Below are 19,625 nucleotides of genomic sequence, written 5' to 3' on the forward strand. Positions count from 1 at the left end.
CTTGTTTGATTAGGTCGATGTTTGCAAACAGTGTAAAGGACTAAAAAGGCATAATATAAATCATAACTCCATTACTCATAAACTGTTTGGTCATGAAGTATGTAAATTGTGTCCACTAGTCTTCTGCTTCAACAAGTATTCATTCAGTATTAATGTTTACCCCCACATGAACACTAAACAGCTGATTTCACTGAGCAGTCTGTGAATACCAGAGCAGAGGGACTAATCAGTGAAAGCAGCTGCTGTTTGATAGGGCTGAAACCTGCTGCAGAGTTCAAGAAGATGTCTGAAGAACTCAGAGGTTTCACTTCTGACACTAGACCAGTGGAACACTAATGCCTCAAACTGAATGTGTGAGTGAGAAAAGTGTTGTGAAAGAGGGCGAGGTTGATTGGGTGTGTGTGTGTGTGTGTTGTGTGTGTGTGTGTGTGTGTGTGTGTGTGTGTGTGTGTTTGTGTGTGTGTGTGTGTGTGTGTGGTGTTGTGTGTGTGTGTGTGTGTGTGTGTGTGTGTGTCAGACGAGAGAGAGAAAGGGTAGAGAGAGAGAAAGTCAGAGAGATGAGTTCCTCTCCACCCACATCCATCCTTGTCCAATGCGAGGGGGAGGTGAAACAGTTGAGAGCTTACTGTGCTATTAACTGGCATCATTTAGTCTCCTCAGTCTGGAGAAGAGACTAGTGAAGACTGCGCTCCCGTCAAGGTAAGTTTTCTTTTCTGACGTTTTCATTTACTGACCTGACTCACCCCTAGCAACTAGTCTTGCTGTATCACCCCATCAAAACCAGCTGCCACTGAAGGTCTAATAAATGTGTTCATAGTGCTGTTGATGAAGACTTGGTAGAAATTGCCCTCAGGCCATCAACGTCTCCTATAGTTCAGCCAGGATCTGTGTTTCTACTTGTCAGAACCAAACATGAAACAGAATAGCACCAGAAGAACCAGTTGTTGTATGTTTAAGAATTGACTTTATAAAGTAACACAGCAGAGGTGATGATTCATTGCTGATCACATAGAGAAAGAATGAAAACGACTAATGGAAAATTGTGACATAGGCTGACAAAGTTAGCCATTCTCCTTTCTGTAAGAGTTTTGAGTTCGTTGTAATGTAACAGAGGGATTTTAGCAGGTCAGCTGGTAAATGCCTCCCCGGGAAAGAAGTGGATAGTGCTCAGTTCAGCTGAAGAGTGCTGATGAGTGATATTTGCGTTAAAAAAAGGGGAAGTGGAGGGGTTAAAGAGAGAATGTGCAAAGGGTTATGATCCAGCAAGAACCTCTTCCCCTTTCAGTTTTGCGTTAAATGTTGCAATAAATTATATCTGGCAGAGACCTGCATCTAAATTGTAATTTATCAATACTTCCAACGTCAGAGCACCATTTGTTTTAGATTTTTTTGTTTGTTTGTTGTTTATCCAATCTAAGAGTCAGACACTGAATTTCTTAGGCTAAACTAGACTATCACTCGTAAGAGAAAAGTGGCTGAATTGTCTGTTTTACTCATTGAAAATGTTGGATATACGACGAGTCCATCAGTCAACTCCTAAACTGAGAACACACATCCCCACAGGGTTGTACGCCTTGTGGTTCACACTATTTTTAGGACAGCATAGATGTTGCTGGAGCTATTTTTGCCCCTCATGCAGTTCTGCTGCGTGACCGGTGCAGCACATGCTTAATCTAGTTGCCTGCCGCTAAGCAGAGCATTGCAGCGGGTGACCAGTTTGAAGAGATGTGTTACAGTAAGATGAACACGCTGTTTTCGCTCTTTCGGTAACAGGAGGAAGTTTGCATGGTCTGTGGAGGGAGGGGTGTGGTTTCAGTACTAAGAGTGCACGTTTGTAGAGGCATGCTTGGGTGCAGCAGTGGGTCACAGGCCTTCATTCTATTTTCTTACCAGTCTTTGTCAAGCAAAGAAGTTCAAAATAGCGTGCATCCATATGAAGTACACTATGACTCTGCAAGGGACGTAGAAATGAACAGCTGATATTTCATAATTCGTATTGAAAAAATATAATATTTACCTTTTTTATCCAGAATTCCACCCAGTTGGAGCAACAATGACTTCACATGTAAAACTCCGTAGGGAACGGGTAGGTGTGATAGACTACGACACACAAATCAAAGGTAAGATTGTAGTGAATGTAATATACATAATTCACCTCCTCTTAAGTGTGGTTCTACACACTGTTGTTTCATGCCTGTAAGTATGACCGTTGGTTTATGCTTGAAAGTACAACTGTAAAAAGGGATCGAAGTCCCTTTAAAAAATCTTTGTGTCACTCAGGAAACCGAAGAGGAGGGGTTATAAATGAGAGGAGGGTCTTGACTTATCAACCTGTCTCTTAGAAGGTAGAGATGTTATTGTGAAAATCCAGAGTGAAAGAGTAATCAAAAGAACTCGAGAGATGGGGGGTTTATGTAAATGCTTCCTTAAAACCAGTATTTTCATCAATTATTTTTCCAGAATGCTGATTGAGGGGATTTCTTTGTCCCCCCTACAGAGAAAAATACTGGAAAATTAGCCGACAACTCCCCAGGTTTTTTAGAGTAAATGCCGAAAAGCTCAAAAAAGTCTGAGTGAAAATGCTGAATATATACACATCTATATAAAATGCAAACTTGATCGAGTGGAAAACCGCTTTCTGAATATATGAAGACAATCCAAAGTCTGAGAATTTGCCCGGAATTGCCCAGTGTTTTATTTTGAAAATATATATTTTTTTTTTAACGCAGAAAAATCACATTTTCAAAATAAAATGTTCCCCTGTGTTTGAAGAGTGTCCTGTAAAGATGTCACGCTCTTGCTAAACCCTGATGGTGACGCTGCTCCTGCAGTGGCGATGATTTCAATAATTTAAACAGCTGACCGGAGAAGCACCGCAAACCTGCAGCAAGAACATCCGCTTCCCGCCCAACGCCCCGTCAGAGCCGAGGCTCGACTTCCCCTCTTAGTCCCAGTTTATCCACGAGAGAAACAGGAAGTGTTTCTGTAAACGGCGCCACGTCGTTCACATTATTTTGTCCCGTCTGGCAGCAGGAAGTGGAGTCTCTGGTTACCTTTTCCCAGAATGACCTGCTGCTGCAGACAGGTGAGGGTCAGATGTGGCGTGGACACAACGCCCCCTCCAGAGCGGCCATGTTGATCCCTCGCAGGTCTCCGAAGTCGTCGCCGTCTCCGTCGAACAACTCTCCATCGTCGTCCGGGTCATCGATGCGCCGACTCGATGCTTTCTGCGTCCGGACCACAGGCTCTCTGAAGGGGGGGCAGACCATGTGGAAGCGAGGGATCTCCACGTCAAAAACCTCCTCCTTGTTGGCGAGCCTGTGGAAGGCGTAGAATCCCTCCATGTACTCAGAGGGCGTGGAGAAGGTGGTGCAGCTGGCGTACTCGTGCACCTTCCCCGGAGTCATGATGGGGAACTCTCCGACCACGCCGGGTCCCTGAACCCCCTCCACTTTCCCGTCTGACGTGGTGATCTTCCAGTAACGGCTATCCAGCTGACAAGAAGCTTCCGGAGACGCACTGCTGGACATCTCTATCCTTATGCGGTAGGTGAAGAAGAAGTGTGGGGGGTGCACGGAGGAGAGTTCGGGCAGGAAGGAGGTGGAGACGGAGACTGTAATTTCTCGGTCGTCGCCACGCAGCTCTTATCGTGCACGTACCTGAAGATCTGGTCCCTGATGATGGGATACTCTCCCGTGACCACCTTGTTGACGTATGCCGTGAACCACTCCAGGAAACAGGACCCTGTGATGAACATGTCGATGGCCGAAGGGTCCTGAGCCGTCTGGTCGGGGCAGGGGTAGAAGCTTTCGAACTTCCGGCGCCCCTCGGCCGGCTGCAGCGCCATGTACTGGCTGAGGCCGGTGTGGAAGCAGAAGGTTAGCGGGAGGCAGCGCTGCATCCCCTTCCTCTGCTGGAACCCCCCCGCCGCTGTCTCCACGTCCAGCAGCACCTCTGAGCGGTAGTGGTTCGAAAGGGACATGCTGCCCATCAGCCCGGGGATTACCAGCTTCTGTCCGTTGTGGATCCAGTACGAGCAGCGGTAATCATCGGGGAGTCGGCAGTCGATCTGAGCCTCGATGTCGTTTAGCTCCGTCTCTGTGGCGCCCTCTTTGAGTGATGCGATCATGCGGGGACATTTCTGCAGCAGGAAGCTCTTCAGCTGCTCCCAGGACCTCTTCAGCGGAGCGTATTGCTGCAGGTATCGACCCAGGTCTCTGTAGTTCTGCTGGAAGAGGAGGTACCAGGACACCCCGCTCTGCAGCCGATCCGCATCGGTCAGCAGCCAGTGTTTGGAGCAGAGGCGTTTCCACAGCGGGTTGTGTTTGGACAGCTCGTTCAGCCTCCTGCTGACAAAACTGCAATGGATCAGGTCTCTGAAGCCCAGGAAGGACAGGACGTGCAGCAGTGGATCTGAAGACAGCAGAATACTTTCATCTGCACCATACTAACAACCTTTCACTCTTTACCACCCCACCACCGCTTTGATCAACATGTCAGGTGGAAATTTTAGTTTCTCACCTAGTCCTTAAGAATGTCTCTTGTATGCGTTTGTCTTTCTTTGCCTTAACTTCATTATTTCACACCTTATTTCTTTCCTGTTAGAAGTGCGCTGTCAGCTTGTGGACCAACTCAAGGTGTTAGATTTGCAGCTTGAGCAGAAGAGCCAGCAGCTGCAGGACCTGTCAGACTACCTGCGGCGGCGGGGTGAGATTGAAAGCGAGTATGCCCGCTCCCTAGAAAAACTCACCGAAAGGTTCACGTCTAGGATCAAGAGGTAAAGGCAATCCTATTGATGATCTACTGACTTTAGTGGCAGGGCACACCTGGTTGTATCTCACTAATAGTTGTCCTTGTACTTCTTTCCTTTTTCACACATTCTCAGGAAGGAGCCCAGTAGTCATTCAGTGGCCCAGGTCTGGCTGGCTCTGCTGTCCCAGACCCGCCAGGAAAGTAAGGACCACAATGCACTGAGTGAGCGCTGCAGCAACTTCCTCATCCAGCCCCTCACACACTGCCTTGAGTACACACAGCGCCTTGCCAAGAAGGTACTGATATGAGCTTTGGCACCCACTTCACACAAACGATAGTCTTACGTATTTGGGACCAGTGTGTACCTGCACAGGCAATTTACCTGAATGCTTTACTAATGACTTTTTCTCACTCTTCGCCTTTTTTGATTTCTCTTAGCTCAGTATGTTCCTTTCTTGTTGTGCGATTTCACTTTATGGTATTTTGTCTGTTTGTAGAGTAAAGACGTCTGTACTCAGCTGCAAGATGGACTACTCAAGGTTACCACGGAGCTACAGACTGTAAGTGAGATACCAACCATCCCACACATTTTCTGTTTCCTAAACAAACAAAGGAAAGCATTGCTGTCTTTGCGCAGGCGTGGCGGACTTACTACCAGTACCACTCAGAATATTTGTGCGCAGATGGAAAGCTGAAGGAGGCTGAGAAACAGGAGGAGAAGCAGAAGCAGAGTACTAATAAAAAGCTGGAAAGGTTGATAGAAAAAGTAAATAACCTTTTTAAGTAACCTTACATGCATGTATGTCTCTATGTGTCTATTTCAACTCTAATTGATTATTGCTTATTTGCCGCAGAGACAAGGAAAGGTCCAAGAGATCAACCTAAAGTGCAGCAAAGCTCGAAACGATTACCTCCTAAACTTGGCTGCAGCCAATGCCTCGATGAATAAGTACTACCTCCAGGACATCTCTACTCTCATAGATGTGAGTTTCTTTTACCCTTTTTAAATGTTGATATTAATTACTCCTTGTGTCAGCTTTACTTTGTGGGAAAAAAAATGTTTTCACCTGCTTCCAGGATAAGAGAAATCCAAGTATGTCTCTGTGATATTTACTGAAATGAATTGCCTCCCTCAGTGTGCAGATCTAGGGTACAACCTCTCTGTAGGTCGAGTGATGAAGGCCTACCTCTCCAGTCGGTGCCAGACCCAGCAGAATCTGAGCACAGGACTGCAGCAGCTCCAAGGGACCGTGTCCAGACTGGACCAGAGTCAGGACAGAGACCTCCTCCTGCAGGATCACTATAGCACCTTCTGTTTGCCACTTCGCTTCCCCTATCAGCCCCATGATGGAGACCAGGTTTGTGTTTTGCCAGTGTGCAATCAGTAGAGCATCCAGATGTACAGTATGAGCTCTAAACTCTCCTGTGTCTCTCAGGTGTCTGAGGTGAGTGCAGCGGGTGAGATGAGATGCGAGCTGGAGACGCGATTCAAACAGATACAAACCCGACTGAAGTCAGTTACCCAGGAAACAGAGGAGGTAGAGTACATCGCACAACCCATAGAAACTCACAATGACCCTTTTTGGGTCTACTAAATCTAGTGTCATTTAACGCTACATGCCTGCGTCCATGGCTGAGTCAATTCAAGGCTGTAAATCAAATGATTTTCTTGCTTGTAAACGTATATCAAATCTTATTTGTGGCTTTTAAACTCTACTAACCGCAAATCAAAAGTTAGCTAGCGTCCCTTCATTACAGTAAATGTCAGGAATGTGCCGACCTGAAGTCTGAGTCACTTAACCTCAAGTCAATGACTGACTATTCCCATCATGTTTTTCCCATTAGCTCTTATTATTCATATTTTCAAAAATTGTAATGATGGCCTTTCAAACAGGCACTTGAATGCAACATAATTGCAATCACAGTCTGTTTGCTTCAGACTCAACTTTATTAAGAACAGCATCACCATAATGCTAATGTGTACCATTTGGAATGACTATTATCATCAAGGGCAGTATTTCCAAATAATAATAAGTTGTTATACTTGCCATTGTCACACAGGCCAGTAAGAGCATGTTGGCCGCCCAGTCCTCCCTGCTGGAGAATATCGGTGATGATATGGACCCTGGCGGTGGGTCATGTCAGGAGGGCAGCACTGAGAACCTGACGGTGAAGCCCAGTGTGGCCAAACGCAGGGCCAACATGCAGGAGATGGAAAACAGCTACTTCACTGTGAGTCTGCTTTCAAAGTATTAAACCATAATTGCACAATGTGTTGGAAGGTTTTAATGATATGCGGCCGGAGGATATGCAACAAAAAAAATCTGGCTGGGTTTCAGCTGATTATGATTAAAGAACCACAGTGAATAAAGGTGATCGCATGATAAACACACAAATCACATCTGATCTGTTTTTCAGAGAGTAAAAGAGCACCTCATAGGCAGCTCCCTGATATCTAAACTACAAGCAAAACATGACCAGCTGAAAGAGGCTGTTGAAAAAGGTATAACTTCTGCATTTCACACAGAACTATGCCAAAAGGCGAACTGCTGACAAAAGTAATTTGATAACAGCTGTTGCATTGTTGTTCTGTTTTTGTTTTACCTTTAACCTAAGAACTGGTATTACATTTCTTTATTTTTCCCCCTGCCTCTTCTTATGTTCCACCCCACAGCAGAAATATCCAGTGGACATCAGCCTACGTACAGATATGATTTATTAAGATTTGTTTCTTTGTTAAAATTTGAATAATGTTGCATACTAAGAAAACATCTACATGTAACACAATTGCAACAAAATTGAGTCTACTGTGTCTTCACGCTATGGTATTTGGCTCTGCAGACCCAATTGGAAATCTATGCGTGTCAGAAGGAATCACTCATGTGCCAATTTGTTGCACAACCACAAACTTTTCTGTGGAGACATGCTGTCCTTCATACAGGTAGATACTATCATCATTACACCTTCTTACTATTTCCTCTGTCTGCATTGCACTATATATATATATATATAGATAGATAGATAGATAGATATAGGCTAGATATAGATAGATATGCTGGAAAATGTATTAATTTACCAGCATATCAGTGATGTGTTGAATGAAATTGATCACTTCCTATGTTTCATTCAGGCATCGGGACAACCAATTCCAATTGTTGTGGAACGTTGCATTTGCTATATCAACCTTAATGGTGAGTATTGAAGACTGAAGGAACAGTGTTTGCAGCTTAAATGCAAATTTATTTTAAGGCATTACAAAAGATAATTGGGCTTAAAGCTATTGTGTGCATTAGAAAAATGCCCAGCTCTAGCTCAAATTAATCTATAAATCCTCAACTACTATTTATCAGTTATCAGAATCTGTCCGTTCTCAGGTCTCCAACATGAAGGGATATTTAGAGTGCCAGGTTCTCAGACAGAGGTCAACAACCTGAGGGATGCATTTGAGCGAGGTAGGCGTGCATCTTTTTGTGTGTGTTGGTTTATTCCAATTGACCCCTTATAGATTAGCCCCTCTCACTTTGGCGCATTAATAATGTGGGGCAGTGTGCTTCTCCTGCAGGAGAGGACCCCCTGGCTGAGCAGGGATATGCACTGGACTCTGTGGCTGGCGTGCTGAAGCTATACTTTAGAAGTCTGGAGAGTCCCCTCTTCCCCATCAACAGCACCAGCCAACTCCTGGAGCATTCCCGTAAGTGTGTGGGTGTATGTGTTGAAAAGTGAACCAATTGTGGTTAATAGCGTACGGCAGGGGCTTATCTTTCTTTCCTCACCCTGTCTTAGAAATTAAGAATGAGGCAGAGAGGGCAACTCAGCTCAAAATGGTAATCTCTTCCTACCCTGAGCCTGTCATCGTCGTTATGAGATACCTCTTCGCATTCCTTCATCAGTGAGTATTGCAACTCAGCGCACTCGTCCACATGATTATATAATAGAAATGAACGGAACACAAAAATAGAACAAAAAATGTAAGTTCTACAAACAGTTCTACTGTGCATTCATTGCAACAATGGGAAGTAAAACTAAATAAATATAAACTAATTGAATGTGGTTTGAATCAATGTAGTCCCACCAAATTATTTTAGGGAAGAAATGTTTTATTTAAGAAATGGATATGGGTAACATTGTGATAATAATGTGTGTGTTGGTTTTAAATCTGAAAAGGAAGTAATACAACAAAAAAAAGGTGGTCAATTTAAATTTAGCTTCCACTGTATTGCAACTTTCTTTTATCACCCCCCCTCTTTTGTTTATCGCATAATTATGTGTGTCTGTGCTTCCTGTGTTCAGTGTGTCTCAGTACAGTGACGAGAACATGATGCAGCCCTACAACCTTGCTGTGTGTTTTGGCCCCAGCCTGGTAAGAGGAGCTCAAGATGATAACGTTGTCACCCTGCAGCCTCAGATCAATGCTCTGGTGAACAGCATCATCCTCCAGCACGAAAGCATCTTCCCCAGCCAGAGTGAAGTTGAAGGACCGGTGTATGAGAAATGCATGACGCTAGAACTTGATGATTGGTACGCAAAAATATGTGTAGACGCATTACATCTACAGTATACAATGTGTGGGGGAATGATGATCTGAGGGTTTTTTTTTCTGCAGTGAGCCTATCATTGAAGAAGGAGATGTAGAAGCAGAGTACACCCAAATCAAAGATGGTATGTTTCATGTGTATATCTTTATCACTTCTCTAAAGCTGTGATTGTGTATCTGAATGGAATTTAATGTGTCACTTTGATGTACTGCAGAGATGGAAGCAGGATCCTCGGCTGACAACAGCTCAGGTTCATCTGCTGCACCAACACAGAGGAAAGCAGAACGTCCTCGCGCTAACAGCAGCGGGTCAATCGACCGGAGTAAGGTGACTGGACTTGTTGGGGTCGGCAGCCCTTTAAGTGGAAAGTTAATGCTCCAGATTCCCATTGGGCCACAGTGCAAGCATCGGCGCGGCCAATCTCCTAGCTATGTGCGAAAAGTGTGAGTACCCAGGGATATTGCGTGATTACAACTGAATTGTTATTTTTGTTTGAGAAATTAATATTCAGTGTTTTCTGATCTCTTTCTGCATACAGATTACAGGAGCACTCGTCTTCTGAGGATATTGTCATTAAAGTAGAAAAGGTCTGTCCTGTTTCTTATTTTAAATTAATTCCACAGTGTGATAAGGTATGCTTTTTATCAAGGGTTTATAAGGTATAACTATTGGCTTTAACAATAGTTCATGCAGGATTTACCATTGCTTTTCACCAACATAAGACCATTGTGTTATCATTTATTTTGCAACTAAAGCCTTTGTATAAGTAGGTCATCAAATCAGGTAATTGGCAGTTATACATGTTTATAATTAAACAAGTTGGTAATACATTTATTTTGGTGTTCAGATGTTAAGCAGCACTTATCTAGAAGTTAAGTGGTTTAACCATGCTTTTTGGAGGTTTCCTGATCCAAAGAGCTCGAAGACAACAAAGTTTATAGATTGTTTACAACCCAAAAGTAGTTTATTAACGGCATATATCTGATATAATACCATTAGCAAATGATTTGTTCATATTTAAAGGTATTAGTTGTTAATGCAACTCTTTTTATAAAGTGTCTTTTTGGAACGGGGCACCAAATTACTAATGATTTATTGAGAAACTGAATCAGAAGCCTTTGAGCAGAAGGGAGAGCCAAGAACAAAGCGTTGTTTATCTTTTTCCTCTCCTCACCATTATTTATTTAATCTCACAGGAGGTCTGTCGGCAGATGGATTCTGTCTTCATGGAACTACTCTCACGACAAGCACTGCAGGATCCTTCTTCCTCCACCGCCTCCTCTCCCTCTGCCCAAGGTCCCCAAAGCAAAGGGAAGAAGGATGGACGCAGGGGGAGAGGAGTAGGGCTCTTCAAAGCCGCGGATCCGTTGGATTGAGAGGACTGGCATTAGAAGATAGTGTTTGGTTATGTGCTCTGTTAGTTGCTTTTAGCACATCTAGTTCTAGAAAATGGAGACCACTGACACAACTGACCCATATTCACTTCTCTGAGTACTGGGCTTATTTCCGCAGGGTCACTCCCCAATCAAAATCCTTTTTTTATTGATGTTTTAGAAAGCAGAACCCTGCTGTAACTGCAGACCTGCAGTAAAATGTGGAAACTGTAATTATTTGAAAAAACAGGTGTGCTTGTATATCTATGTAGGTGTTGATATTGAAATGATTAAATTCTAGTTTTCCAAAGTAATATTCTCTACTGTTTAGTCTGCAAACGCACATCTATATAAAAGTACACATACATTCTTCATCCAATGTTTTTTACGATAAAAAGCGGTGGAAGACAAACTGTGATCAGGCTTCTGTAGCTGTAAAGAATCTGTATATATTGTTTGAAACTTGATTTTGCTTGTAAACCAGGCTACATGCCGAATAAATATGTTGTCTATTCTGACTACTCTTTTGAAATCTGTTTTAAAATGACATGCACGTCAATATGAGAGGGACATGTGGGATTTGTATTTAAGTCTATGCCTTGAGAATTATAAGGAAATGGAAAATATTAACTATTTTACAAATATCTTTAATATGTTTTCCATCAAAATGTGTTTTTTGTTAGAAATGGCTTTACTATGGTAACAAAAGTATAAAATGAATTCAACCACAATATAAAATGAGTTAAACAACAGCGTACAGTACTTTGGTAAATGTACTTAGCTATTCCACAACTGGTTGATTATCAGACAAGTTACCACAAAGCATGTTTATATAAAGTATTAAATGAAAAACCTTTTCAAGCAAACCAGACATGGTTCAACTTATAAGAAAATAGTGGGGGGGTTTTATATTCACATTTCCTGAAAGCTTTACTGCCTTGTTTATATACATTTTTTAGAAAGCAGTCAGATCATTTTGATTTGGGGATGTGTAATTGACCAAGAATGAGGTTTAAATATGTAAAGTATGTTAGTACCCCCCCCCCCCCCTTTATTCAAGAAAATATAAATGTAAAATATTATACATACACATTTACAGTTTAAAAAAAGGTAGAATTGCAAGTAAAAATATTTATCAAATACACATTTGGTTTTGATTCCCTTTTCAATTTTAATATTTTTGATAGAGTTGCCATATTTTTCTTATTCTAAGTAAAGTTTTTCACTAAACATGTGTTTGACTCAGGTGACGTGTCGACATAGTAACTTCCCAGAGTGCTCTGCGGTGCGACAGTCCACGTCATTGTAGCGCATGCGCAGAGGTGTTGAACCGGAAAGCTGAGGTGGACTTCTTCCCTTCAGTCAGTGTGAAAGAAGCAGTGCAGTTTGGCAGCTTGACCCAAGAAGCAACACAAAACCCACCAGAAAACCCCTAAGACACCACCATGATTCGGATAGCCGCCTTCCTCGCCCTGCTAGTGGTCGCCTGCTCGGGTAAGTCAGCGGGGGAACGGAGGGACATATTTACCGATTATAAACCTGTATTGCTAACCAACCTTAGCTAGTAACTGTTAGCTAGTTCATCAAATCACGTCCATGTTTCCTTTCAATTTGGGGTAAATTAGTTTGAAGACTTGAGTCAGGGCAGTTATCTTCTGCACATGATTAATAAACTAAGTTGTACACTGTGTGGTGACAGGAGAGAGCTGCACGGACCCAGCGATCACCCCATCGGCCTACACCACCTCAGACGCCGTCATCTCATCTGAGTCTGTCTTCATCGTTGAACTCAGCCTGGCCTGTGCCAACGGAGCCCAGGTAACTGTCCGACTCCAACACAAAGACAGTGTGATTATATATTGATGTAATGAACTGAGCGGTGGGTATTTCTGTCCTCTGCAGAGTGTGGTTCTGTATGCTGATGTCAATGGAAGACAGTTCCCTGTGACTAGAGGCCAGGATGTTGGCAAGTACCAGGTATGCAAGTGTGGCCTCATGTTCAAATGTGCATGCTCTGTATGGTCCTATTTGCCATGCTGAAGCTGCGTTTAATATGACACATTAAGTTTTCCGCAGTGATTTAATCAGGGTCAGATGTTCAATGTATGTGTCCATGGGTCAATATGTTGAAATTATTTACCTACCTTGAAAGCCAATCAATTTGCTGCAGGTCATCCCCATTCTGTGTACTTTTAGCTGCAATCTTCAATAAAGGCAAAACAAACAAGCTTAAAAGAACCATACTTCATATGACAATCTCTTAAAGCCTAGAGTTTATCAGCGAAACACTTGTCAGCATGTGGTTTTCTTTCCTCAGGTTTCTTGGAGTCTTCCTCACAAACAGGCCAGCTCTGGAACATATCAGGTGAAATTCTTCGATGAGGAGTCCTACAGTTCCCTGCGCAAGGTTAGTGACACATGGTTATGGATGAGTTCAGAGTTACTGCCACTGACCTCCATTGCATTTGAAATGATTTCTATTTTGCAAGTTAGTTTAAAGGCTGTTTATTTAAAATCCCATACATCTATTTTGTTCCAGGCCCAGAGAAACAACGAAGATGTAAATGCCATTCAGCCTCTCTTCTCCGTCAACATTGACCACAGGGTGAGTCCTTTTGACCTTTTAGATTGAACATTTGTTTATACACAATCATTGTGTTTGGGAAGAAGTAAGAATATTATTTTTCAAACAGACTAAAGAAAACATTACAGATGGAAATGGATTTAAGTCATAGTTCTATTAGACAGTCAATTTCAACAAGCATTTTGCAACAATTAATGTTTCTATATTAGACCAAATCATTTTATAGAGTTGTATTCCTCAGCACAACATTTGTGTTGTATCTGACTGTACCAACTCAGAGGCTAATCCTAGTTGTCAGTTGATTGTCCATTATTTGTGACCAGCCATTCAGTGTTGTTTATCCGAAATTTTTAGACATGTTGGGCACACAACATCACCGCCACACATCATGTTGTTGGTGTGGAAGTGCGTCAGTTTTAAAGAAGACACAAAGCTTGCATTTTGTAAAACCTTCTAGTCTTAAGCTGTGGACAACATCACAGAGGTTCTGTAACTTGATGCACTTTTGGAGAATATGTAAGTAATTGCAATTGGTGCATCTCTAAATGTCATTGCACAACATGGGACATTTGTTAGTACCTTTTTTTAAAATGCTAAACGAATAAAAGCAAAGCTGTATACGGCTTTTCAGTTTTTTGTCAAAAATGTCCACTTGGACTCAAGGATGAACAGATTAGAATTTAGTGGACAAAAGTCAAGGTCCCTATTACATTGCGTAATACATTTTAGGCCATACCCCAAAAATGAAAATGCTGATCATAACAATTGATATAAAATAATATATCTTGACATTTTGGATGGACGGGTGTAAACTGCAACTTGACCAGTTGGGGGAGGCATACAACCGCAGGACAGTAGTTTTAGTTTAAATGTTGGAGGAATGTAAACAGGAGCAATAAAACATGTGCCTTTTATGACACCATAACAGCAACCATGCTGATTTTATTGCAAAAGTGTTACAGCTGGAATCCATACTTAAAAAAAACACATTTTTAAGAAGCCCAGAGACTCTCAGTTATGCAGTTGTAGCCACCCTGAAAGGCTTGTTTTGACATTTTGGGAAACTATTTTGTTATTGCTCATTAGAAAATGTAACCTCTACAGTGCTGTTTTCTTTTAATAACATTTATTATTCTAAAAATAGAATAAGGCCTTTTATAACAACAAATCTTCCATTTTGCTTTCAGCCTCTTTGGGTTTCTAGAACCAGACAAAACTGAAATGTGTTCACATCTGTCCCTCTGAACATTTTTATTAGCCTTTTCTAAAAATGTGAATCTCTCCCCAGGGTGCGTGGAACGGCCCATGGGTGTCTACTGAGGTGGTTGCTGCCCTCATGGGTATCCTGGTCTACTACATGGCCTTCACTGCTAAGAGCACCATCCAGGCATAATGATTCACAATCACTGGATCGTTAAAGACTGAAATCTGGTGGATCTCGAACATCGATCCATCATCCATTGTTGTGGCAAGCCAAGAGGATTTTGCCACTTGATTTGCTTTGAGACGAGGAGCTGGAGCAGCAGTCTTTTTTTTATCCAGACTGTGTCTGAACACCGTCAGTCTTGTCAATTTTTCAGATGAATTTCGTCACAAGTTCTTCTTGTCCATATGATGGAATTTTGTATTTTTTTTTTGATAAAACCAAAACGATAAACCTGGACCACATGACTAAATTAAACAAATCTTCATAGTATACTTCAGTCAGTCTTGCTTAAAGTCTTACAGATGTTGTTTCGTTCAGACCAGATTATACTTTGTCCTTCTTTGTGGATGCACTGGCTCGTGGGAGTGGGACTTGTACGGATATGCCGAACAGCAAGAACAGAGGTCGAGACCTCAAAACATATGAAATGTCAATAACGTGACTGCACTGGCTGGCCTGAACAAGTCAAGTGTTTTGTCTTTTCCAGCAGATATAATAAATGACTTGTTTTTCTTCCAGTGTAATGTGTTGATTCATTTTTTAGTCCAGTGACAGACTGCCTCCTCTATAAATTCCTTTTCCTCTAACACAGACTGGGAGATTCAACTATTCTTGTTCCACAGCAACCCATGCCGTCTCTACATGTTTCAGCTGCTCTTTTTGTTTGCCAATGGTAAATGGCTTAAACATTCCCTGGCTATATCTACATCAAACAGTAACTGGTTCTAAGCAGATTTAGTTACCACAGAAAAAAATGCCTAAGACACGATTGATGTTGATAGAAAGAATCTCAAAAGCCCCAGTTTCTATCTGATGATGATGAAAACTGAATAACTCTTCAATATTTGATTCAGATGAGAAATGTTGATTTTGACTGGCGTGCTTAGATAGGTTTTCTGTGTGAACACAGCAGCGGTTTCTATTTCCTCTCAGTGTACTTAACAGTGAACCTTTTCCAGGTGTTAAATCAGATGGAGGATGTAGAGTGTTTGTGTTGTAGTGACTTGCTGCAGTGCAGTGCCAGGAGTTGAACACACTGTGGCAGCTCTCTGCTGCTTTTTAAAACCTAGGTTAGATCTGGAGTAAATCCTGCTGTAATCTCATGAACAGATCACACATGATTTTCACTGCTTCATAATCAGCTGTTGCTAATTTAAGGCAATGCATTGCCTTATGTACCTTAAGCCCTGCTTTTGTTTTAGATCAGCTTCACTCTGGTTTATCAGATGTCTAGGTGCTCATGTGGTCTAGTTTGTTACATAGATTTAAACTTAGCATGTCTATTTCGGTAGTTGGCCTGAATTGGTGTTTGTGCGCTCTGTACTGCACATTGAGTGCTGCTTTTTTGTATACACGAACAGCACAACTGCAACTTCTCACTGACTCCCATGAGACTAATGTAAACCTTGTACGTGAGTAACGTGATCTGCACACATAAACACCGTTCAACGTACAGAGTACACGAGAAGTTTTTCAAATGCCTGCTTTTCTGAAGCTTTGTCAGCATATAAACCCTGGACAGTACATAAAGAACACAGTGCATGGTGTAAACACATGTCAGCTTTTGTTTCCTGTCACCTTGGCAAGAATACAATAGAGACATCACAATGTTGGTAATTCAGAAAGGTCATGAGCTGGAGTGAATCCAGGCGCTCCCTTGTGGAGTCACCTTTTGGCTGTGGGAAGTGGGGGATGGCTGGATGGAAGGATATAAATGGATAGGACAAACAAACAGTCAAAGTTGATGCTGACACAAGACTCTTCTCCTCTTTGTTGTGTGAAGGAGATCAAAGTTATTGAACTCCATCCCACACATCGGGCGGATGTAAAATGAAATATTTTGAGATTGTTGATGTTGTTTCATGACCGATGCACCCGCAGGAAGGGAAAATGTATTATTCCAACGACGAATAGTTTATGCGTAGTTTGTTTTTTCTGTTGCAGTCTCTAATTTACGGCCACACGTAAACAAACAAATCTGAATCACATGCTTTTTTTTATATGGTTACACAACAAATTACTTAATCTTTATTCCTAAATCCAAATCATTTTGTAACTTTGTTAAGAGATACTGTGCGTACGTGTGCTTGGATAATTCATTATCATTATTGCATAGGAAAACTTTTTTTTTTTACTTAGGAATTTGAGTTGTTGTAGAGGAATCCGGGTATGTGTGAGTGCTGTGGGGCAGAGAAAAGCTGCTTTGACAGAGGTGTGTAAAACATTAGCTTTGGGAGGCAGACAGACACTGATGCGCTTAGTGAGATTCAGCAATGTGGAAACTGGCGTCGCACAAACAATTCTCACATGTCACAATTTATTTTTCTGCCTTAAGCATTGTTTCTACTGCTCATTCTCCACACTTTTGTAAAGCATAACAAAGTCAACAAACTGAGGGCTAACTCCGTAATGACAAAACAGACTAACTTTTCATGCGGACTTCCCCTCCCTTACACTACAACAACAGTTATGGTTCTGGTTATTTCATGGATGTGCATGTACAGTCAGGCCTGTTTTATGTGTATCTGCTTCAACCACAACATTGTGACTGTGTGTGAATAAGCTCACTGTCAGTTCCAAGCTTTTGTGCGTTCCTCTGTGTTGGGCATCCTCTAATCCACTTTGCCTGTTGATGCAGTTGCCAGTCAAAAAAACAGCCATATATGGGGAACTGCCCTTTTCTCTCCCTCTCTATCTTTCTCTCTACCTCTCTCTCTGAATGTCTTTTCTCAATTATATTAGACATCCCCTCCACATTTTGCAGTAAAAGGTCAACCGCTGCAAACAGGCTTTTTGTTGTTTTATGTACGTGCGCTGTACATAGCTGGCCAGTTACTGTGAAATGCTGTAAGTTAAACATAAGCAGACACATCCCAACAAACCCTTTCTTTGCACATAAATCCTGTGAAAGCACCTTGAATGAGCTCCCATAAAATGGATTTTATCAGACCCTTTACTCATGCCTCTTTTTACTATAAAGGAAAAAATGACAGGGTCTTTGTTGAGGTGTAAACACAACCACCCTTTAAGTAATGAAAACAAGGTGGGCGAGTGATAAAAGCTAACCTTGATCCCCTTGGCTCTCAGGGTAATAACCCATTTTAATATAAATAAATACTTCATCTTCTGAGGCAAGAGTTTCTGTAGTACTGCCAATAAAAGCAACAGTGTGGCTATATTTGGAAAAAATAACCAGGACAATGGTTAGTAAACCTGACATAGTAAATAACGGTATTTCCGGATGTAGATACCTTTTATGTGAAGAAATCTTCTCAGAAAATAAATGTCCAGCTTCTGTGATGGACAGAAAGTTCTTATTTTCTTTAACTATTTGTTAAAGAGAGAAAACTACAAAAGTGAAACAAAGAAAAATCATTGACAAATGTTTCTTTTGCTTCATCTGTTTAAAGGATATGCTCCAGTGATCCCGGCTAACACAAACACTGGAGTTAGTTGTGTAAGTTACTGGGGGCTTAGATATGCCCCCGGTGTCTTGGAATTAGCTCTGTAGTGGCCTCTGCATTCATCAGGTCTGCAGCGGGGTCTTGAGTTAAGCAATGCAGACATATTGCTCAGTGTAGCAACGCTGCTTGCTCCAGGTCTGATTTATTCTGACTTTGGTCAGGGTTAGGAAGCTCCGTCACTTTTCACAGCCACTGGATGCACTCCTTGGCTGACCCTAAATTGATTTGGAGAGGGATGTTTACCTATTTCCCTGCCCTTGTGAAAGCCACACAGAGGAGTAATTTATTTCCTTTATACCCCCATAGCTGCCACAGGCCTGGCAGCAAGCTCTGCCCTGCTGTAATGAAGAAGTGACCTTGAGTGTAGACATCAACCTTGCTTCAGCTTGAAACCATAAGTATCAGGACATTCAGCATAAACATACCCTCACTAACTCACATTGCAGAATTACAAAAAAGCGCAGTGACCTACCCGGGAGTCAATTTATCATTTGCTCTGACAAGGGGGGATGAAGGTGGTTGAGGTGATAATAGCAACAGTCAGATCTTCCAGCTCCTGGAATCAAGACCGGGAAGTTACCGGGAAATGATTTGCAACGATGATACTCATTTTAGTGGAAGTTGGTGCCCTTTAATATCTGAATAAATGCTTACTAATGGCTGTAGAGACATTGTAATGCACAATGAAAGTGTATTGGCCTCTCCCATCAATCTACAAGGCTGAATGGATATAAAATCGGGCCCTTCCGGAGCTGAGGATTCATCCTTTGACCTCTCAACTTCCTGGCAGGAAGAGGAAAATAGATGAACACCCAAAGTGTTTTGAGAGAAGTTCATCTATTTCCTGATATAACAAAGTGAGACATTGGATGTTGTTGCCATAGCCTTTTGTCTTGACAAAGTGCAGACTTGTGCCTGCTGAACAAATGCACAGTGTGGGGCTGAACCGCACAGAGGAAGAGGTTAAGTTTCTCCTCTGACACGTACAGGCAGGGGCGTACCCACCCACCTTGGAGGTGTCTTTTCTGAGGTTCATATGATAAAAGTCTTAATGCTTAAATTTAGTGTGGCACACTGCTCAAACTTACCATAATTGATTGTGTGTGTGGTGAAGGGGATGATTTTTTATTCTTTGATTATGTCTACAGCTTGAGAAAACCGGACTGGCAGCTGAATTCATGCGAAACTTGATATAGAGAAACCGCTTGTAGTTCAATGCCATTCTTTCCCAGACATAATCTGTTGAATAGCTCCTGTGCGGTCGTGCTACGGTTCACAGTGCCCGTCTGTCATGATAGTTAGTTTCACTTGAGTGAATTGACTAGCCACGTAACTTTAATTCTCTTAACCACACATTGTTTCAAGGAAGGCTAAAAATGCATTTTTGGGCAACAACCACTGCCGTAATGATTAGAAAATTAAATGCAAATCACAATTGTCTTACTTTGGCATACAAATTCGGGACTTGAACAATTTTCAATCCTTAGAGAA

General features: G+C 42.0%; 3 protein-coding genes across 4 annotated transcripts; 2 read left to right on the top strand and 1 right to left on the bottom strand.

The window, feature by feature from the left end:
- Window positions 1–544: 544 nt before the first annotated feature.
- On the top strand, window positions 545–11,178 carry LOC134872397 (rho GTPase-activating protein 4-like). 2 transcript variants are annotated; one of them, XM_063895714.1, is made up of 22 exons: window positions 545–699; window positions 2,031–2,120; window positions 4,606–4,777; window positions 4,886–5,048; window positions 5,250–5,312; window positions 5,390–5,518; window positions 5,607–5,735; window positions 5,889–6,110; window positions 6,189–6,290; window positions 6,814–6,984; window positions 7,171–7,255; window positions 7,427–7,454; window positions 7,594–7,693; window positions 7,883–7,943; window positions 8,127–8,204; window positions 8,315–8,443; window positions 8,536–8,641; window positions 9,043–9,270; window positions 9,356–9,411; window positions 9,502–9,730; window positions 9,826–9,874; window positions 10,484–11,178. In XM_063895714.1, the coding sequence occupies exons 2-22, from the start codon at window positions 2,054–2,056 to the stop codon at window positions 10,661–10,663; spliced, it is 2,547 nt and encodes an 848-aa protein (XP_063751784.1). In that variant the 5' UTR covers window positions 545–699; window positions 2,031–2,053; the 3' UTR covers window positions 10,664–11,178. The 2 variants fall into 2 exon arrangements, with proteins under 2 accessions (XP_063751784.1, XP_063751867.1); XM_063895797.1 differs by having other exon boundaries at window positions 7,430–7,454.
- LOC134871112 (F-box only protein 3-like) lies at window positions 2,547–4,576 on the bottom strand. The gene is given in 3 exon segments (XM_063893712.1): window positions 2,547–3,625; window positions 3,628–4,430; window positions 4,566–4,576. Coding segments are annotated over 3 exon segments (1,347 nt in total). The 3' UTR covers window positions 2,547–3,092.
- A 761-nt stretch (window positions 11,179–11,939) lies between the features above and the next one.
- Window positions 11,940–15,188, top strand: ssr4 (signal sequence receptor, delta). Its single transcript, XM_063895915.1, has 6 exons — window positions 11,940–12,154; window positions 12,360–12,478; window positions 12,563–12,637; window positions 12,978–13,067; window positions 13,200–13,265; window positions 14,533–15,188. The coding sequence occupies exons 1-6, from the start codon at window positions 12,106–12,108 to the stop codon at window positions 14,635–14,637; spliced, it is 504 nt and encodes a 167-aa protein (XP_063751985.1). The 5' UTR covers window positions 11,940–12,105; the 3' UTR covers window positions 14,638–15,188.
- The last annotated feature ends 4,437 nt before the right edge of the window (window positions 15,189–19,625 follow it).

This window comes from Eleginops maclovinus, chromosome 1, assembly GCF_036324505.1.
Source record: "Eleginops maclovinus isolate JMC-PN-2008 ecotype Puerto Natales chromosome 1, JC_Emac_rtc_rv5, whole genome shotgun sequence".
Taxonomy (NCBI): Eukaryota; Metazoa; Chordata; class Actinopteri; order Perciformes; family Eleginopidae; genus Eleginops; species Eleginops maclovinus.

What these genes read in the sequence shown, in the direction of transcription:
- LOC134872397 (XM_063895714.1), top strand. Translation starts at nt 2,054, where the DNA reads ATGACTTCACATGTAAAACTCCGTAGGGAACGGGTAGGTGTGATAGAC. An exon ending in ACATGCTGTCCTTCATACAG is followed by an intron (nt 7,694 to 7,882) that starts GTAGATACTATC and finishes TGTTTCATTCAG; the next exon opens with GCATCGGGACAACCAATTCC. An exon ending in TTGCTATATCAACCTTAATG is followed by an intron (nt 7,944 to 8,126) that starts GTGAGTATTGAA and finishes GTCCGTTCTCAG; the next exon opens with GTCTCCAACATGAAGGGATA.
- ssr4 (XM_063895915.1), top strand. Translation starts at nt 12,106, where the DNA reads ATGATTCGGATAGCCGCCTTCCTCGCCCTGCTAGTGGTCGCCTGCTCG. An exon ending in CCTACAGTTCCCTGCGCAAG is followed by an intron (nt 13,068 to 13,199) that starts GTTAGTGACACA and finishes ATTTTGTTCCAG; the next exon opens with GCCCAGAGAAACAACGAAGA. An exon ending in CCGTCAACATTGACCACAGG is followed by an intron (nt 13,266 to 14,532) that starts GTGAGTCCTTTT and finishes ATCTCTCCCCAG; the next exon opens with GGTGCGTGGAACGGCCCATG.